The 18967-nt window shown below is 42.7% G+C and overlaps 1 protein-coding gene and 1 long non-coding RNA gene across 4 annotated transcripts; both read left to right on the forward strand.

Moving 5' to 3' along the window:
* The first annotated feature begins 379 nt into the window (after positions 1 to 379).
* On the forward strand, positions 380 to 4650 carry LOC115051693 (uncharacterized). Its single transcript, XR_003841312.1, has 4 exons — positions 380 to 1750; positions 2492 to 2604; positions 2713 to 2798; positions 3526 to 4650. It is a non-coding gene; the product is annotated as an uncharacterized LOC115051693 (long non-coding RNA).
* A 10158-nt stretch (positions 4651 to 14808) lies between these two features.
* On the forward strand, positions 14809 to 18955 carry LOC115051964 (torsin-1A-like). 3 transcript variants are annotated; one of them, XM_029515787.1, is made up of 6 exons: positions 14809 to 14831; positions 14920 to 15142; positions 16147 to 16412; positions 16496 to 16671; positions 17188 to 17315; positions 17397 to 17641. In XM_029515787.1, exons 2-6 carry the CDS (start codon positions 14944 to 14946, stop codon positions 17639 to 17641), a joined length of 1014 nt encoding a protein of 337 aa, XP_029371647.1. In that variant the 5' UTR covers positions 14809 to 14831; positions 14920 to 14943. The 3 variants fall into 3 exon arrangements, with proteins under 3 accessions (XP_029371647.1, XP_029371648.1, XP_029371649.1); XM_029515788.1 differs by lacking the exon at positions 14809 to 14831 and having other exon boundaries at positions 14944 to 15142; positions 17397 to 18955; XM_029515789.1 differs by lacking the exons at positions 14809 to 14831; positions 14920 to 15142 and adding an exon at positions 15442 to 15744 and having other exon boundaries at positions 17397 to 18954.
* The last annotated feature ends 12 nt before the right edge of the window (positions 18956 to 18967 follow it).

The following is an 18967-nucleotide window of genomic DNA, read 5'->3' on the forward strand; positions in this document are numbered from 1 at the left end:
TTTGACGTCGGGTGTGTGAGGCTTTGGACAATGTGGATGTTTCTCTGACACGTAACACCAAACCAAACGTTGCTGCTGCAGGCCAGAAGTCCAGCTCTTCAGGGAAACAGCATTCCCTGATGGCAGTGGCCTCTCTCAGCAGGATAAGGCTCCCTGCCACACAGCAACAATGCTTCAGGAGGCTCCAAATTCCCCAGATCCCAGTCCGATTCAGCATCTGTGGGATGTGCTCAACAAACAAGTCCAAGTCCACGTCGATCCACGGAGGCTCCACCTTGCAGGTTCCAGGACTTAAAGGTTCTGTTGCTGATGTCTTGGTGCCAGATACCAGATCTCACCTCCAGGGTCACGGCTGCTTTGGTAGAAAAGGGGGAATTTACACAATATTAGGCAGTTGGCCGTAACGGCCATAATGTTACGGCAGATAGAAAATAAATTAAGGTGAAACTGAAAGTTAATTTGCAACGTTACTTCAGAAACACATTTCTTTTACTGATTGACAACTATGTTTTGATTATTTTAACATTTGTGTTGGTGAACAAAAGACAAAAATGTTGAAATGTCCATTCCACAGAGACAGCCAATCCTAAATGGGCCCATTTCTTTCCACAAGGCGCAGTGAGTGAGAGCTGCTGACATCCCACCAGTGAAGTAACATAAACAAAAAGTTCATGTTAATCAAATCAGTCCAAGAATTAGCAGGTAAGGCCAACGAATTTCCGACCTTTAAATCACTGAGAGTCGAATTGAAACTTTATAGTAACCTGTCAAAAAGAGAAAAACAATGTAATGTAATGGAAATGTAACATGACGCTGCTAAGCCACGAGTTGACAGCATTTTTATCTTATTTTGAAGAAAGAGAGAAGCATGCAGAGCAGCTGATGTTTCCAGTTTCGAAGCAGTGTTGTGTGCCAGAGTTTCACGGTCAACATTTTGTCATCCCTCCTGATGGAGGAATGGAAGTCTGTGGAATGAGTGTTTTATATAACTGCAGCTTTTAGGGATCTGATACTTTAATAAGGTTATAACGCGCTTTGCTGTCTACAGAAGCGAAGCCAGACCTAATGCTGTGTGATTGTGTTTGTGGTTTACTGCAGAAGGAGATGGGTGTGATGATAGAGACTCACTGCAGTTGTGCAACAGCATTCCTGGCGTTTCTGCAAATTTCTCATAATTTCTCATCTGTTAGATTTTGTTTGCGGCAAATTTAACAACAGCAAATTACTGACTACTATTACGCCGCTTTGCTGATTCATAAGTGACCCGGGCGACACTAAAGATGGAGCATTGTGTCTCTGCGCTGTAGATTTCCATGCTGAGCAGTCAAACAGGACATCCTGTTGTCCAAGGCCTGCCACCACACCATCACTCCCCCCGTCACTCGTCCCCCGTCTCCATGTTGGACAAAGCCGAGGCGTGCACTCATCTGCAGCCCTCCTGGAAAGTCTTTGCCTTGGTGGTCTCAGAGCTTCCTGTGCTCCACTTCAACAGCCAGTTGAAAATCCATCATTCAAAAAAGCTGTAGGACTACTGTGAGACTGGACCAAACCAAAAATATCCTTGACTAATTTTGCTCTGTGTGCGTGTTTTCTCTGCAGCTCCATGTTGTCATGTCCCCGTTAGTGGCCTCTCCTTCGTACAGCATTTCCGTCCTGCTGCTGCCAAGCTCTCCTTGTCAGTCTGTCATCAACAGTGTGGAGCGATTAGGGAGTTAAACACATTCCACCACATTCTGCGTCTCAGAAACACGTGAGTCTGATTTAACCATAGTAATCAAATTCTCCCGCTCTGAGGCTCCCCCTTGGAACAGTGGCCGTTTCAGCCGAAGTGGGGCTCTTTGAAGCTGAGTGTTAAATGTGGACACACTCTGCGCTGCCACAGTAATCCTGAAATATTTTCCCCAGCTGGTTCCAGAATGATTTAATGCTCCAATCAGGAACAAATATTTATTGCCTGGATGCGGCGGTGTCACAGTGAGGATCTTTGAAATGTAATATTTCTTGGCGGTGAGATTCGTCATTACGACACCTTGTCAGCATTTACTGTTTCTGTTCGTGTTTAACTGTTAGATTTCTGCTGCAGATTATTTTTGAAAAAACAGGCAAAGCTGGAAAATTATATTGAATGGGAACATTATTCATTTCAAAATGGTTACAGAGACACGAGCATGTGTGTTTCATAGATGCAGGAACTTAACCGGCTGCCTGCACGTCCAGTTTGCTCCAGATATGACGTTCAGAATGGAGGCCAGTTCAATCTTTGTTTGAGATCAGAGAATCTTGTTTTTTACTGTCTGGGAGTCCATTAGTTGTTGTTTTTTTATTTATTTATTTATTTTTTTTGGTGCAAAATTTCACTTGATGTCCGGCCAGTGTGCCCCCCCGACTGAAGTCCTGGTTGCTTCACTTCCATGAGGCCACTGTTCTCTTGAGAACCTTCGGTGCCTCACCATCATTCCCGTCTCTCTGCGGGCTGTTCCTTCCTCCTCAGGGATGGTCTAAAGGTGGACTCCAAACAATACGTAGAAACGTCTCAAAGATCATCAGGAGAAATGGCGTCTTTACAAAGGAGGCTGAATAAACTGCACCCATCTAAATTAGCAGGTAAGTGTTTTGAATTGCTGATTATTTAACATGCATTCAGTTTTTCTGGCAGATCCACGTGTCCTCTTGGTAATTTGTTATTGAAAGCCTGCTTTCACTCCACGATAGATGAGTTTGGCTTCGTCTAACGCAGGTGATTCTCCTCCTGCAGCAGCGACTCCCACTCTGGATGACGGCTCTGACGGCAGACACGGGTAAGATGTCCACACCTCTAAGTGGATGAATGCTACATCAAAAAGGACTGAGTGACTTCAGGGGGGAGCAGAGAGCAGGAAGGTTTCTGTTCTGTCAGGCAGCCCTCAGGGAGACCATTAAGACCAAGACCACCCAACACACTGACAAGATCTTTGCAAGAAGTAAGACCCAAGCATTTGGTTGCTAATGAATAAAATATGTCATAATTATCTTTTATCTCAATTCAACATTATTATTTAAATTTAAGTACATTTTTAGCTCCAGTTTTGGTCTCCACAAACTTTCCATAAGGACAGTTCAATGCTCCACTACGTTGCCCACGCACCAAATCACCGCTGTGCTAATTTGAATGTTTGTTGTTGTTGTAAATTCTGTTTTCGGCCTTATTTCCTTTCAGGTTTCAACATAAAAATGTTTGTATTTGTGCAGAATTTTAAACCAGAAATATATCGTTCCACCAGCCGAGCTTTGAAGTTTTTTCATTGGACCAAAAGTGATGTGAACCTTTTTCTTGGTTCTAAAAATCCATTCATGTTAATTCTTTATCACAAAAACGTGTGAAAAATTGAATTTTGACAAAAATATCATCGACATATTCAAAGCCCCCAGCAGGCCGCGCCTCTCCTCAGTTCAGAATCCTCGAAGCTCCGCCCTGCTCTTTCTCTCGGGTTAGAACTTGATTCTCATTGATGTTTTGAATTTTTTATATTTTTTTTTTTCTTTCAGCTTTCGTGGAGATCCCAGCTCTTTAGCTCTGTGATGAGGTACAGTATGGTTTGAATTGTTGTGTTTGGTGGGCCCGTCGGTGGACCACAGAGAAGGCATGCCAGCCTTTCTCCTAATGTCTTAATGATGGGTTCATTAAAAAGGTATCTAGTTGGCTAACTATGCACAGATGTCCAATACGCAGTTATGCTATATCAGACAGATTCTGGAGGAGATTAATGTCAGACCACTGCTGAACCCCAGCAGTCTTAATGTTACAGCCATTTGATCTCCTTTCTGTCTCCAGTTGTACTTGAGCTCCAAAGCTGCACTGTCCTTGACATCCATTTAATATCAATGTGAATACCCTCTGCAGCTACGCAGAGCAAATCAAAAGTGGCAGTTTGTTCAGCGTTCCAACAAACGTGCCTGTTGAACTAAGTGAAAACACCCGGGGGTCGTCGGATCCCACCGATGGGAAACACGCAAAGAATACGTTGTCAGTCATTTTGAATAAGTGAGCAAGAGAATATAAATCATGCCCTCATAACCTTCGATGGTAACCAGCATCCAGAGCGGCGGGAAAAAAAAACACGCCTCACAAATGCTGTGGTGGGGCTCACGGCTACCGCACATCGGAGCGTGCAGGATTTATGAGGCAAGGCGCGCTCGTAACTGTGTCAAAGACATTAGCAACAGGGCCCTAACACGCCCACAAAATGTGAGTGGCATTGCCCCATCAACATGGACGGAAAGTAAAAACGGAAAGGCATTAAGGAATGAATGAGGACAAGGGAGGCCGATAAAACGGGAAAGCAGGCTGAGCCGAAGTCACAGGCAAGATGAACAAGTTGACAGCAAAAAAAATAGTTGAGTTTAATCTACTTTTTTACCCCCAAAGTGGTTTCTCCTGCTGTTTGAAAGGCTTTATCACAAACTCCGAAATGTATAAAACCAACTCCTGACTGAAAACATCAGCTCTGTTCAGCCTTCATTCTGTGTCTTAGAGGAGCAGTTGGTCAATTTGGGGCAAATACACTTTTTTCTTTTTATTTAGCTTTCTTGCTTCAGTTAAATGTGACTTTGGTGTCTTTTTGGAAACTTTGAAGCTACAGATGGCAGCCACTTTCTCTCCAGAACAGCCTGCTTGGCTCTGTCGTAAGATGAAAGCATTTTGGAGATATGGGATAAAAACACAAGCAGGAACAACAGGATTGTGTTTATTTTTAAGGCTCATCTCTGTTTTCCTCTTGTGAAATACTCGCTCTTTTGTATTTTCATGGCTGCAAGAATTATTCAGATTGAGCAACAAGAGAAAGGAAAGTTCAAAACTCCCGGGGCTGTAGGGAAGAGAGGTTACAAGAACACATCACTTTGCATTCCCAATCCCAAAAAGTGGGAAAATTAATATCTCCCACTTCTCTGAGAGGTCATCAACCTGGATTTGGAAAAATCTTTGCCGTGCTCGGCTTCGCATCCTGCCGCTGCTGCTGCAGTTTCCTCGAGAGTCATTAGCAGGACTGCCCTGAGGTTTGTTCAGGGGAAAATGCGCTGGATTTCCGGATGTCTGTGTGCAGAGAACCGGGCATCGTTGAGACGTCTCCAGAGAAATATACCCTCTTACTAATAAAAGCCTGCAGACCTGACTGGTGATGAAGACATGTCTGACATCCTGCCGTTAGCAATGCCACACAATGGAAGTGTCAGGTGTGGTTGAGTGGTGGAAACGGGGTTTGTTGAGCCAAGGGAGGTTTGGTAAAACAAGAACAAAGCTGAAAAATGTGTGCGTCTCACAAGTGAAGCTCGTGGGCATTGGCCAGCCTGTACACACACACAAATACACAAAGGGCTTCCTTTGAAGGGGTCAGTGTTTATATCAGTGCACTGGGACTGCAGGGATTTGGTATGCCTCTGGACCCCAGCCTGAGACGCACACAAGGACGGGCCTGCCACAGGATGTGATGAGGGTGTGGTGCTCGACTTTTTTCACTCTCCCACAGACCTCGGGACATGTTTAGGACACACAACGCACACACAACGCACACACTGCTGAACTCATCGGACATAGTAGAAATACATGTGCTGTGCTATATGCCCCCTCTGCAGACTCATTCATTCACAAACACAACAACAACGACGACGCAGATATTCGGAGCCCTCTCCCACCTCAGCGCTCCGCTGTGCAGAGGTTAATGAACTTGTTTTGAATTCCTTCACCGCTTGCAGGAACTACATTCCAAGCCTTGAAAATAGCGGCTAAAACAAAGAGAGGAAGTGATGTGAGAGCACTTCCCATCAACTCCCCTCTGAATTTATCTCAGTCCTACAGACTGCACTCCCCCTCTTGTTCAGCCCCACCCAGACCAGCTCTGTGAAAAATGGCCAGATTTGCAGTGCCAACCTTTTGTCTGCACACACCAGCTGGATTAAACCCCGACAGCCCCAAAACCAGCCTGTTTCTCATTATCCGCCCTCGATGGCCCAAAGTTAAGTTTCTCCTCAACCTCCCCCTTTGACATAAATGTAGATGTATTGGTGCTGAGAAGTGGAGGATACATCTGCAGCATGCGTCAGGGTGTATTTTGTGCTCAGTTCAATGCAAACCTGCTGTGACCTGCAACCTCTGCGGGGACTGCGGTGGGCGATGGCAACAAGCAGAACACCTTTCAGAAGGACTGCGTCTCACGTTGACCGGAGAAATCTGCTTATTTTAAATGTGACTAATGTTCATTATGCAAACTACAAAATGAAATATGTAAACCTTGAGTGGCCCCTTAATGGAAAATATCATCATTTCCTCCATTCTAACCTCACTGCAGGTGCACCTGGTTGACTGTATAATACATTTGCTCTAGCGTGAATGACATGGTTGATATTCAGCGCTGGTTATAAATGCATAGAGCGCTAATCTTCACTTTAAATGGGTCATTTCACAAGGCTATAGAATGTGGCTTTTAATGTTGATGTAATGGTTCTTTAGGCAGCATTAGAGTGTTGGTGGGGGGGATAAGAGGTGGGAGACAGGAAGCGTCATTTAGCTACTGGCTCAATCTCCAGCAGCAGATCTTCCGGTCAACGGGTGCTTCCCTGCGTTAACGCTACAATAATATATGAGTCACAACACGGGGTGATAGATGAGGAGAAGGGCCGACTAAGACGGGGATAAAAGGCGCTGCAGCAGGAGTGGAATTAGAAATCTGTGATGTATAAGAGCAAGATCTGCAAAGCGGGTGGCCTGTTTGGGCAGTAACACAGCCTGGGGATGTGTAAGGTCGAGCAAAAGAGAGGCAGCGCTCTATATTTCACATACTGGTAAGCCTTGCTGCCACTGTGTTCAGGAAAGAAAAAAGAAATAAATATAGCTTCTCCTCGACCACACGGGTTCAGGATCAGGTTGCTCCGAAAGACACAAAACCAAGCTCGATGGCCGGGTTTCCTGCTGCACCGATGCAGATATTCGTGTTTCTGTCTCTCCACCTCTTAATCATTCGCTTGGGTCTCTGTCACAGGCGCCATCTGTAGCGTTTCCCAGCATGTAATATATACACCGGAGAAGGCAAACTCTCAGTGAAACACTCAATGAAGTGCTGACATCCCATATTGGGAAAACCCCCGCAGTTCAATCATCTGCACACACTGTAATATGAGTTCAGGTTCCCCCTCTTAGAAACAACATAATACATGTTGCGCTTGGTGGCTGATGGTAAGATTTAAAGGCAGCTAATGTGGTGATGGTGGGGGGGGTGATAACCCCCAGAGCGATTCCCCCTCCTGCTCCTGCCCAAAGGGGCACGGCGAGGTCCCCCCTTTTAACGAGCCTCCGCAGGCCCATCCGTCTTCCCAGAAACCCTGTCAGTCGACGCTCAGGGATTTATCAGGTTGAAAAACAAACCGGGTCTCACATGAAAAGGCGCCATCGGAGGACTCTGTGCACAGCGGGGCCTCAGGTAATTTTGAATGTCACTGTCTCAGAGCAGGAGGTGGCTAATTCTGCTTCCACTGAGCTAAACCACACCAGGGTACAAAACTAAAATCATTTCCTGTTGCTTTCCATCCCAGACAGAGAGAGAGAGAAAGGTTATCCTTAGTCTTATTCTGCGTGTACACATAAGTTCACAACATGCAGTTGTCTGCTGCTGGGGATTTCAATCGAAACAATAACAGATTTAGGTGACGTAGTGAGAAACTGGGACTGAGAGCAGCTGGTAACATCTGCTTGACTTATTTCTCTGATAACTTGTGATTCAGATGTTGAGGAGGTTTTTACCTGAATCATCTACAGAGGGCTCCTGCTCTCCAAAGCAAACAGAGCGGGTAATTAAATTTGGTAAAAACACACTAAAAGCTGTTTTACATGGACGATCTGTGTTCGTCTGATATTGTTCAGCACACTCTGGATTTGGATGTTTGATTTGGTTTCTCTCATGTCCGAATAATAAATGACTAAAAACATAACCAAAATATTTAACAACAAAACTCAGTAAAACTTCAATTTAGGTTCCCTAAGTTTGAAAATAGCTGGAAGCATGTGGGATAACGTAATCACACATCTCAACAAAGCATATACAGCTTTTGTCATTGTTTGAGAGAAAGAAAAAGAAATTAGATAGTAGTCACTTCTACTGCCTGTCATGTTCTGGAGGGAAATATAAGTACAGCCTGGCTCGATTGTGTTTTTCCACCAGTTGCAAATCAAAGTGGGTCAAGTAGATTGTGGATATACAAAACCTGAAACACGAGTAGAAAAAAATTTGTTCGGACGATATGTATCGACTTACTGCGACTTGGCTGGTTTGTTAAAAGCCAAAGTTGTGGTTCTTGCAAACCAAATGTGCTGCTGTGGGTAAAGAGGAAGAAGTTTTGATTTGCTTCACTCACTTTTCCAATTTGTTTGCGGACAGGCTGTGGGTGGCAGTTAGTCAGTGCAGCGGTGGTCGGGGGGGTGAGTGAGTTAAAACAGGAGCACAAACATCCTGACACACTTGTACAGATGGTGTGTGACCATTAATCAGCAGCTTCACTCTTATCAGCGTCTTGGTCCAGTGTACGTCTGCACCGAGTCACTTTCACAGACCGATCAGCACCCTCTGAAAAAGCATTTATTATCTGCACTACTGTGTGTGTGGGGGTGGGTGGTTGGGTGGGGGGGCAGAGGTCAAAGAGTAAATGACAAGGATTCCCAGAGTTGTGAGGTATAAAGGCAGCAGTTTGGCTTCGCTGACCTCACGCTCTCCGTCTTCATCAGGAAAGTTCAGGTAATTCATTCTTTTCTCACAGCTGAGCCTTTGCTGCCGTCCACTTTACAACTTTTATTTGGGTGCACGTGTCCCCTTTTGGAGTTTGATATAAACTTATATTTATAAAAAGTGATAAAAAGCACTTCACTTAAGAATCCTTTTTGGATGATCTGTAATCCATAAGAAAAACTTTCAGGCCACCAGATATGACAGATGTGATTATTAAGGATCTATGAAGCACTGGTAACAACGATACCATCATCCAATCAAGCATTATTTATAATTAGCTGTAATAATAGATTTATTAATGTTTCTTCGTCATATTAATGATTTATGCATAGGTCATAAGAAATTTATAAGAACAATATTTGGGTTGCCAGATCAAGGACATTTTTGAGCACTTAGCTTGTTAGTTTGGTTAATGGCTCTCCATGAATTTAAAGGGCCCAGTATACATTAAGGTTCCAGAGTCTGGCCCGCACTCCATCTCCTGGTGGATGTTGGCTGGCGCTCTCTGGTGATGGCCGACAGCCAAAAGATTTTCTTTGTGTGAGCCAGAATTGGTCCAGATGTGGAAGTAGCATCTGACCATCAAGCTGTATCTGGGCCAGACTTGGACCGTGGGACTGGGGCATATATTGGACCAGAGGAAACACAAGTATGCGGCCTAAGTACGGGCCAGATGTAGTTCACTCTCTGTGAGCTGGGAAGAAAATATGATGGGCAGGTAATTTACAATGGACAACTACATGCTACAACTCAAAGACAGGATTGAGAGTAAAGCAAAAATAAAATGCTAAAGTTTTGAAAGACTTTGTCCATTATGCATCTGGTCATTTGATCCTTTCATGAGAGTAATTTTAAATATTTGTCTCTTTCAATATTACATATATGACATATTTGTAGACTTAAAGAAAGAAAACTGTCTGTAGATAAATGAATGCTCCTGTCGTTCACCTCTGTTCTGTCAGTAAAAAAAAAACAGGCTGGTGTAAAACAAGCCTGTGTTTGTTTGTTTCTACCCCTCACCTGCTGTTCATTTATTTTGGGTTTCCTCACTTCATCCCTCGCTCCTGGGTCTGTGGCAGGTTGTTCCCAAGCCCTCATCACAGCAGGGATCCACAGATGGTGGCTTTGGACAGTTCACAGGCCGCTCTGCGCAGCTTCTGGTCCAGCTGTGGTTTCATGTTACCCAAATTCAGAGTCGTTACTGCTAACGCTGCAATCTATCGCTTTGACTGAACTGTGTCTGAGGAAGGAGTTCTGCTAGTTTTTATCAGCCGTGTCAAACATCAGCTCGAGTTGCTCCACACAGCTGTTTGAAGAATCCTTGACCCGAGTTCGAGGTGTGTTTGTTTAACTCTCAAACCTGAAGGACACCCAGTCGCATGCAAACACCGAGTGAGAAGGCCACTTACCTTGAAGGTCGGCACAGGTGTGTTTGTCCCTTTTTACTGTTTCCCACCGTCGTCACCATTCCGTAGGAGTCGTTGAAATGGAAGGGGAAAAAAACAGAAAACAGAACTGCGTCACACTCCAGCAGCTTGCAGTCAAATTTGTCACGAAGACAGACGTTTTAAAAATAATAGGTGTTCAGCATCAGTGCTTTTTGTAAATATGCAGCGACTGGCTCAGAGTTGGGAATGGATGAGTGACACAACTTCATTTACCAAAATAAAAAAGGGCATTTCTTTCAAATCTAATTTCACTTATATGGGACGATAACGAGCCTGAACACAGTGCTTCATATCAGATGAAGTTTTGGCCCTTCAATGATTTATTAGATCCCAGCAACAAAATGGTGAAAGATTTTGTCTTTGTGTTACTCATGGATTTAAATATAGTAAGAATATTTATTATTTTCCAGGGAAGCCCCATGAACCCCAGGGAGTCCCCCGCTTTGATAACCAGCATCTTAAACCAATCAACCGTCTTCCTTCACTAACTTTTATTCCCACACATGCCTTTTTGAGTCGAGTTGTTTGCTCATTACTGTGCACAGATTAAAGACATGTGGACGAGTGTGTTTTAACACAGAGCCGTATAATGTTTCTGGCTACGGCCCAGCTTGAACCTTACGGCTCCCTCATAAGGTTTTATGACGGAAAGCCGAGCGTGTCGGCGCTTTTTGTCAGCTCCCTTGCTCCCTACATGTTCGTCATCTCGGCTTCATGCTTTTTCTGTTGTAATCAGTGGAGCTAAAAGTGCTGTGACAGGTCCACAGTGGATATCATGTTGATTTTCACAGAACAGTTAATATTTTAAAATGACTGTAATGACAAGAGACACCCTGTTAAATCTCTGCTCAGTGACTTTTTTGTGTAAACATGAATTAACTACAGTTAATGGCTTAAAGTGAGGAAGACTCTTGGATCATTAAATAAACATTTAAAAAATTGTATTTTGAATCCAGAGATGATGTCAGGTGACCCTTGAAAGAGGAGACGATCCATTTTCCAATTCTGCTTCATTTAAAAGTTTTCATACTTTTTTTGTGAGTAATATGGAAATTAATGCCTTTGACTTGGTGCCAATGTTTTTTCAAACAGATGTTGACTGATGTCTGTGCCTCATTTAGAGGTCTGCATGGAGAGCTGCTCCACAAGAGTCCCCGTCTTTTTCTGTCATCGCTGTTGCATCACGAACGGGCTCGGCACAAATCCCTGCAGTCTGAGAAAACCAGCTACAAAAAATAAACATCACCTGTTTTAAAGCTGGCTGCTGAACCTTGAATGAAAGCATGTCACTACACTGATTACCTGTTTGGATTAGGATTGATTTGAAGAATTTATTGGTTCCAATAAGTTTACTTTCCGCCACCATCCAACTACACTTTGTACAGCCTGTGGTTTCCAAGAACATGAACCTGCAGCCTGTTGAGGTTGAAGACTTGCGGGGATTGCAACTTTGCTCTCAGAGCTCCCCAGATCTGGACTGATCTGAGATCGGTCAATTTGTTTAAATTCACTTAGTATTTTCAATTATTATTTGACTGGTAATTTGTCATGAATGATATATATTGCATCACCAAATTATAGTTAGTATTTTTATGAATACTAAAAAGTGTTATACACACCATGTGCCAATAATTTCAGTCCTTAGTCATCTGAGTTTAAAGAAATAATAAAACATTTAATACCTGTAAACTTCTAACTGAATCAAGCTGAATTTAAACTACAAATCCTCCCACCGCTGTGTCAGAGGCCACAAATATACATGTTTTCAGGATGAATGAATCTGTGAATAACATGAGCTGACAGCACCATTCGGGTCCACGCTTTGCACCGGGTCCTGTCTGCTCTCCTTCACCCCCCATTCTTGATCAGGGGAGGTCTGCTGCCGGGAATGTTCACCACCTGAGAGAGGAAGACTGAGGCGGATGTTGGCTATGAAATCACTTCCTGCTTGAGGTCTGAATATAGTCGTGATGGGGTGCAGAGGGGATGTTTACATTGTGGCCTACAGGGGCTCCTGACACAATAGGGACAACTCAGAGCGTGTTTGTTCGATGACGACAAGTATTGTACTGTAGAAATATATTCTCCCTCCTTCTCTCTCTGAGACTCCAAGTCAGCTCCAGTTAGCCCTTTGTTGCTCTGTATTGCCCGGTTGCATGCTGGGATATCTGTGTTCCCATTTAGCTGGGGGAACATTCAACTTTCTGCAGGGTGCCACAGGAAACCACTCGGAGACGGCATCGCTTTGTCATCATGTCACATCTGTAGCTGGAACAACAAAAAAAAAAAAAAAAAAGTTATCATCTCTCTTCAGACACTTGTTGCCTGACATTTATTTGGCAGCAGGAGCCAACAGAAAACACGACCCGTTCCTGCAGGGAGCAGACAATACTCTGGGCTCTAACACATTCGAACAGACTGTCTGGTTGCCGTCCAGGCTTGTAGAGTTGTACAGATCTGAGACCAGGTGTTCTGGGTTATCTATGTCAAATGGACTCTTCCTTCCTCTCCGTGCCATGTCTCAGCCTGTTTGATGGACTCAATTCGTTTCCCGGGGCCAAACTCCTGAACGGTTTCTCTGATGTTCGCTCTTATGTTCTCACATATGCACTTTTGATTTGAATTCTCTTGTTGACGAAGGATTTCCCCGGTTTTTGGTGGTTCATGTTGGTGATATGATATGATAATAGTCAGTCAAACGCTCATGCATTAACAAACTTTGAGTCAGTGCAAATAAAAATAACTTACCATATAAAGCTTAAAACCTTCGAAGGCACTTCACTGGAAACTGATGGTCCAAATTGGCTTAAGTTTATCATTTGACTAAAGTTTAATTCAGGTGGCAGTCCTACATTATTTCTGTCCTCCATCTAACTCAGGAGCAGATTGCTTCAAAGTTAACATCACACTTGTATGAAAGCCATTACACCCTGTCATGATTTGACTACACGGGTTGGCTGACTTGGCGTTGCACTGTGAATGGCACCACAGTGTTGACATTGGCATCACCCAATAGGAGACGGCCTCCTTCCAGCCAGTAGTGGTTGATGCTGGAGCTCCAGGCCTCTGAGACCAGAGGGGATGGAGCACCCCTAGCCTGTAGAGGGAGATGTGGCACATACAAGTGTCCACAGAAAAACCAGCATTCTGGAGGGGTGTGAGCCTTATCCTGCAGCGCCACCATCAGGTAGAAGTCTGTGACCTGCAGAAGAGCCCAGGTCCATGGACTCAGCCAGAGACACTTTGTCTTACTCATTGACATCAGCCAGACTAATGACCCTGTCCTCTACTGTCCTCTCAAGCGGCAGCTCACCAAGGTTATCCTGAGAGCTGGAGCTGGAGGCTGTTTGTAAAAAAAAAAAAAAAAGTAGGAACAAAGATAATTAATGTAGAAAATATTCAAGCAGTCTGCCTGTATGTCGTTGAAGGCTACAGACATTTATCTTTTCTCTCACCAAAGTGAATAAAAGACCAAAAATCAGACACCTCGGAGGGATGAACACCACTCCTGTTTAACAAAAGCTCTTGTACATGTTCTATTTGGTTGAGCTCTGGAGACTGTGAAGGCCCCAGAATGTGATTCACATAATTTTCATACTCATGAAGCCATTTTGTGACTCAGAGGTGAGGGCGCTATCATCCTTTTTGCCCATTCGAGTTTCAAGTTTTTATTTCAATTTATGTCTTTATCTCTTTAAATGTCTTTATCAATTTTTCATTAAATTATTGGAAAAAAATAATTAAGTGTTCAAGAAGCTGAGCTTCAGTTATTACTGGTTCTTTTTTACCTTTACAGAGAAGACAAACACCATTTGTATGTAACCCTGATATTATGGAGCACAGCACTTAGAAAACAGTAAACGCTTGTCAGGTAAGTCACAAAGGACAAAATCTTCCCTTTTGCCATATTACATATTTGATAATATAATTTTATTTCCTAATACTTCAGTGAGTATGTCCATAAATGTAAGCAGCATGGATTGATCTGTAGTCTTTGTGTAGAAATTGACTTTCTAACAATAATACATTTGTTGGCTTCTGTGTGATTACAAGTGGAAAATGTTCGACATAAGCTGTATGTTTTCCTGTGATCCAAAAAGAAATTATTATTTCTTTGAATGTTCAAGTAAATGGACTGCATCTTACATAAGATTGAATTTGAAAGTATTGCATAATATTTTGGTTGGATGAAAAATTCATGTATTCATTGAGCCTATGAATGTTGTAGGTGCAAGTTGAGTTGTTTTGGTATTAAATGAACTGATATTTCTTTAATCCACAAACTAAGCTTTACAAAAGCGAACATGGAACAACCACCCCACCCCCAAGAGCTGAAAATGTCTGATGACCTTTAAAATAGAAACCCTTTTATTTATTTTGCTGGAAGTCCGAATGTCGTGTACTTTTAAACTTCTTATTTCTTATGCCTTTTTTATGCGCGAATACTTTCTCAAAAGGAGAAAAATAAAAAAAAATTAGGGATATCCAACATGCAAAAGAAAGAGAAATAAAAAATATATATATAAACAGCTAATATATATTTATATTTATTTTAATCGATTGACCTTTGGACTCTGACGTCATTCCACCCACGGATGTTCACGACAGCCGGTGCAGCTCAACCTTCTGCTGTGTTCGTGTCTGTTTGTTAGAAGCCTTTTTTTTTTTTTTAAACATACATTATTATTATTTAAACTAATTTAGATTTTTCTTTTTTTAAGGCAAACAGCGGTGTAGACTGGGACATGAAGCCGAGCAGACGGCACTTCCTGCTGCTGTCCGTGCTGCTCTGCTCCGGCCTCGGCGGGGCCATGGAGCCCATCAGCACCACCATAGCTGTGGGCATGGCCGCCACTCTCACGGCGTTTCTGGCCAGTTATCAGGACATTTTATACCACTTCACCGAGTGCTGTCGACCGGGCTGGATTTCTTTCAACGGGACAGGTAACACAAACACACACAAACGCTGCATTTCTTATTACTGTTACTAATCCGGTGCTCTTTCGCGGAGTTTTAAACTTTAACAGCTTTAAACTAGTGATCGATTCAGCTCTGCCGTTAGCAGAACATGTGCTACGCTGTCGATTAGCTCTAAAAGTACCCGAATATTGCAACCAGTGATGATTTTTTAACTTAAATACGTTTTATTTATCAGTTATTCACCCCTTTTCGGGGAGTTGTTAAACATTAGCTAGGCTGTCTTGAACCGCGCTTCCTGTGTGTCGGTCACGTGTCCGTGACGTACGCGGAAGTTCCGCGTTGTCCCGGAGCTAGTTTGGTGAATTAGCGCTCTTTAGCCGCGTTTTTAAAGGCTGTTTTCGGGTTCAAAAAAGCGACTAATGCGGGAAGTTCAGCGCTTTCCAGGATGAAGGTGACACGCTTGTGTTTGTGGCTTCACGCGTTGTCGATCACCGGCGTGCTGGTGGGCGCGTTTGATCCGATCACAACAACAGTCTTCGTCGGGGTCGGTGCGACTCTGGGCCGATTCATCTACAGTAAATTTCAGGAGAGCTGTAATGCCAAGTGGATCTTTTTCAATACGACAGGTGAGCATGCAGTTGTTGGTTTTTTTTTTTTATATATATATATAAAGTTAACATGCAAACGACGCAAAGTGTTTACAGCAACCCGTAGCTCCAAGAGCAGATGAAGAATCTCACTATATCTGATAATCTAAACATTTTGTGTTTAAGGATTATGTAGTCAACCCCTTTTCAGTCGTTTAAATCACCTTTTTTTTCTTACAGCATCTTGTTCCCCAAGAGTCTTCAAACAACCGCTGAATGTGGAAAAATGTTTTCTTATTTTGTTTCCACCCCAGAATCCGTCCAACATTTGGTTATTCCGGTTCAGCATCCCCCGTCTGCTCAATAATCTGAGGGAGATTTTTCAGTCAGTTTTAGTTTGCAGCCACTAATCGTTGTGACTTTCTTCTGTGTGCTCCGTAGGACTCGAAGAAGACCTGAATAGAAACGTGTTTGGACAGCACATCGCCTCTCGAATCATCTTGAAAGCTGTGAGTGGATTCATGAACAATCCAAACCCAAAGAAGCCGCTTGTGCTCTCTCTGCACGGATGGACCGGCACCGGGAAGAACTTAATCAGTCAGCTGATCGCTGAAAACATTTACAAGGAGGGAATGGGCAGCAACTTCGTCCATGTTTTCACATCCACACTCCACTTCCCACATCCAAGTCAATATCTTACCTACAAGGTATAGAGTACAAAGAAGATGATTTTGTTCACTTCTACATTGATCTTTTTCAGTGAATTTAACATGCTGCTGTTTCTCCTCAGTCTCAGCTACAACAGTGGATCAAAGGCAACGTCACCAACTGTGAACAATCCATGTTCATCTTTGACGAGATGGACAAGATGCATCCTGGTTTGATTGACAGCATTAAGCCGTTCCTGGACTACTATGACAAGGTGGACGGAGTTTCTTATCGGAAAGCCATCTTCATCTTCCTCAGGTGAAAAGCTAATTCTATTCCAAGGGGTTGACTTGTGCTTAACCACAAACCAGATTTCAAAAGGCTTTGGAACATTGTCTCAATGTGAAATTGGGGTGACATGAACGGGGAGAAGTGAAGCTAACAAGACATATTCAAACCAGGGATCCTTTCTTTTCTCATCCCCATGGCAGGAAGGTGAATGATGCAGTTTTGCTTTGGGAAAGGACACAGATGTTGACATATAGGCCCCTTAACTTTAATGACAGAAAGATATACGAGGAGGATGAAAGTAAAAATATTATTATTATTATTATTATTATTATTATTATTACAGGAGTGTTCTGTATAAAACCTGGAGCTTGATCTTAATTTTGATGTCACATAACTGTAAATTTTTTTTGATAGCAGCTTTATATGGTTGTGATGCTACAAAATCGGTGCGCAGACATATAAACCTGAGTGGCAGTTACTACTACAGTAGTTGCCTCCAGCGGCAAATTCTAACTTGTTCCCTCTTTCTAATCTCCACCATAGCAATGCTGGTGGGGACGGCATAGCACAGAGAGCTTTAGAATTTTGGAAAGAAGGGCGAAATCGAGAGGAGATTGAGCTAAAAGACCTAGAAACACATCTCGCTCTATCGGTCTTCAACAACAACCAAAGTGAGTAGGAGAGTCCTATATCATTCAGATACAACCTTTAAAGTAAACACAGATTTTTAACCAACAAATCTCTTCCTGTAGGTGGCTTTTATCGTACAAGTCTCATTGACAAGAACCTGGTGGACTTCTTCGTCCCATTCCTGCCTCTGGAGTACCGACACGTCGTCCAATGCGCCATGGCTGAAATGAGAGAGAGACAGCTTGCGACAAACAAGGATGTGGCAGACAAAGTGGCTAAAGAATTGGTCTATTTCCCCAAATCTGAAAGAGTCTTCTCTGTAAAAGGCTGCAAGACAATATCAAGCAAGTTAGACTACTACACATAATACCACCATCGAATGGACGCTACGTTCAAGCACTGTGCACTTTCTGTAAAGAAAACTGCTCTCAGCCCAGTGACTGAAGGGAAAGGTGAAGCTGACTGAACCCTGAAGACGTCTCTTTGGACGATTCTCTGTCTGACCTCGAGGACATGAAGAGGATGAGCTCAGTGAGCTGTCTGATGAAAACACAGCACCAGTCGAGTGAAGAAATAAGATTGTAATATGACCTTCTGTATTTTCTTGATTACTGGGTTTGAGCTCTGCTTTTATGTCACAATGAGAGTTTCAAAGGCGGTCTTATTTTCCTGAGATCCTTGAATGTGTGCTGAAACTATGACAAGTCACTGCTTAGATGCGTTTTTTAATGAGTACTCCATACTAATGGATTACTAGAAAATATCTGCCTTAATTTTTTTGCTTTCAGCAGTTTTAAAACTTACTCTGTTATTTTTTTACTGTGCATATTTTACACACTGTACATGCATCATTAACGTATGTGGACTTTGTGGTGAGGTGGGGCAGTTAGCTCTGCTGAGCCAACGATTGAAAAATCCCTGTTTAAACTCAAAGGTCGGAACCTGCTCTGAATATTACTTTCAAAATTCACATTAATATGAAACAGATTAGATTTTGCAGTGTTACTGATATCTTTGTGCCCACATTGAAATACCTGGGTACAACTTTGCCTTACATAACACTTTTAGAGTTTTTCTTTTTTTTTTAATTATCTGGAGCTGTAATTGGACATGTCATGAACTCAGGATGGTATTCTCAAAGCGCACGCACAAAATTTAACAAAACTTTATTTTCAAAGAAGCAGGCAGATCAAAATATTAAAAAAAGGAAGAAATGATATGGTACACAAGATCGACTGATTCTCTTTTTAAAAAAGCTTATGTCTGTCCACCAATGCAGCCAAAAGGGTTTTAATAGTTTTTTATTCTAAACTGGACTGTCTTGACTACAGTGTCATACTCCCTAAAGCATCTAAAAAAAACATGAAGGAACGCTGTAGGTGTGGATGGATGCCAAGCTGCTTTGCTCTAAACACCACCAGGAAAGAAAACAATAAACTTTTATTTTCCACTGACTGATGCTCGCTTCACATCAGCTTTAATGAACCAGATTAAACCAGGAGGTCAGTTAAACAAGTTGGTTATGGTTGAAGAATTAACATCCAGTTTAGAAACCAAAGTTGACTGGTTTGTGGGATTTACCTAAAAAAAAAAAAAAACAACTAACCAAATGTCTGCAGTCACTTCAGTATCATCTCAATCACATAAAGGCGCTTTTCTAAAAGAATTCGGTCTGTAATTATAAATATATAAT

This window comes from Echeneis naucrates, chromosome 12 (assembly GCF_900963305.1).
Source record: "Echeneis naucrates chromosome 12, fEcheNa1.1, whole genome shotgun sequence".
NCBI classification, from domain to species: domain Eukaryota; kingdom Metazoa; phylum Chordata; class Actinopteri; order Carangiformes; family Echeneidae; genus Echeneis; species Echeneis naucrates.

Excerpts from the sequence above, each read along its gene's own strand:
- LOC115051964 (XM_029515787.1), top strand. The coding sequence starts at position 14,944 with ATGAAGCCGAGCAGACGGCACTTCCTGCTGCTGTCCGTGCTGCTCTGC. Across the intron at positions 15,143-16,146 it reads GATTTCTTTCAACGGGACAG|GACTCGAAGAAGACCTGAAT; the intron begins GTAACACAAACA and ends TGTGCTCCGTAG. Across the intron at positions 16,672-17,187 it reads GCCATCTTCATCTTCCTCAG|CAATGCTGGTGGGGACGGCA; the intron begins GTGAAAAGCTAA and ends TCTCCACCATAG.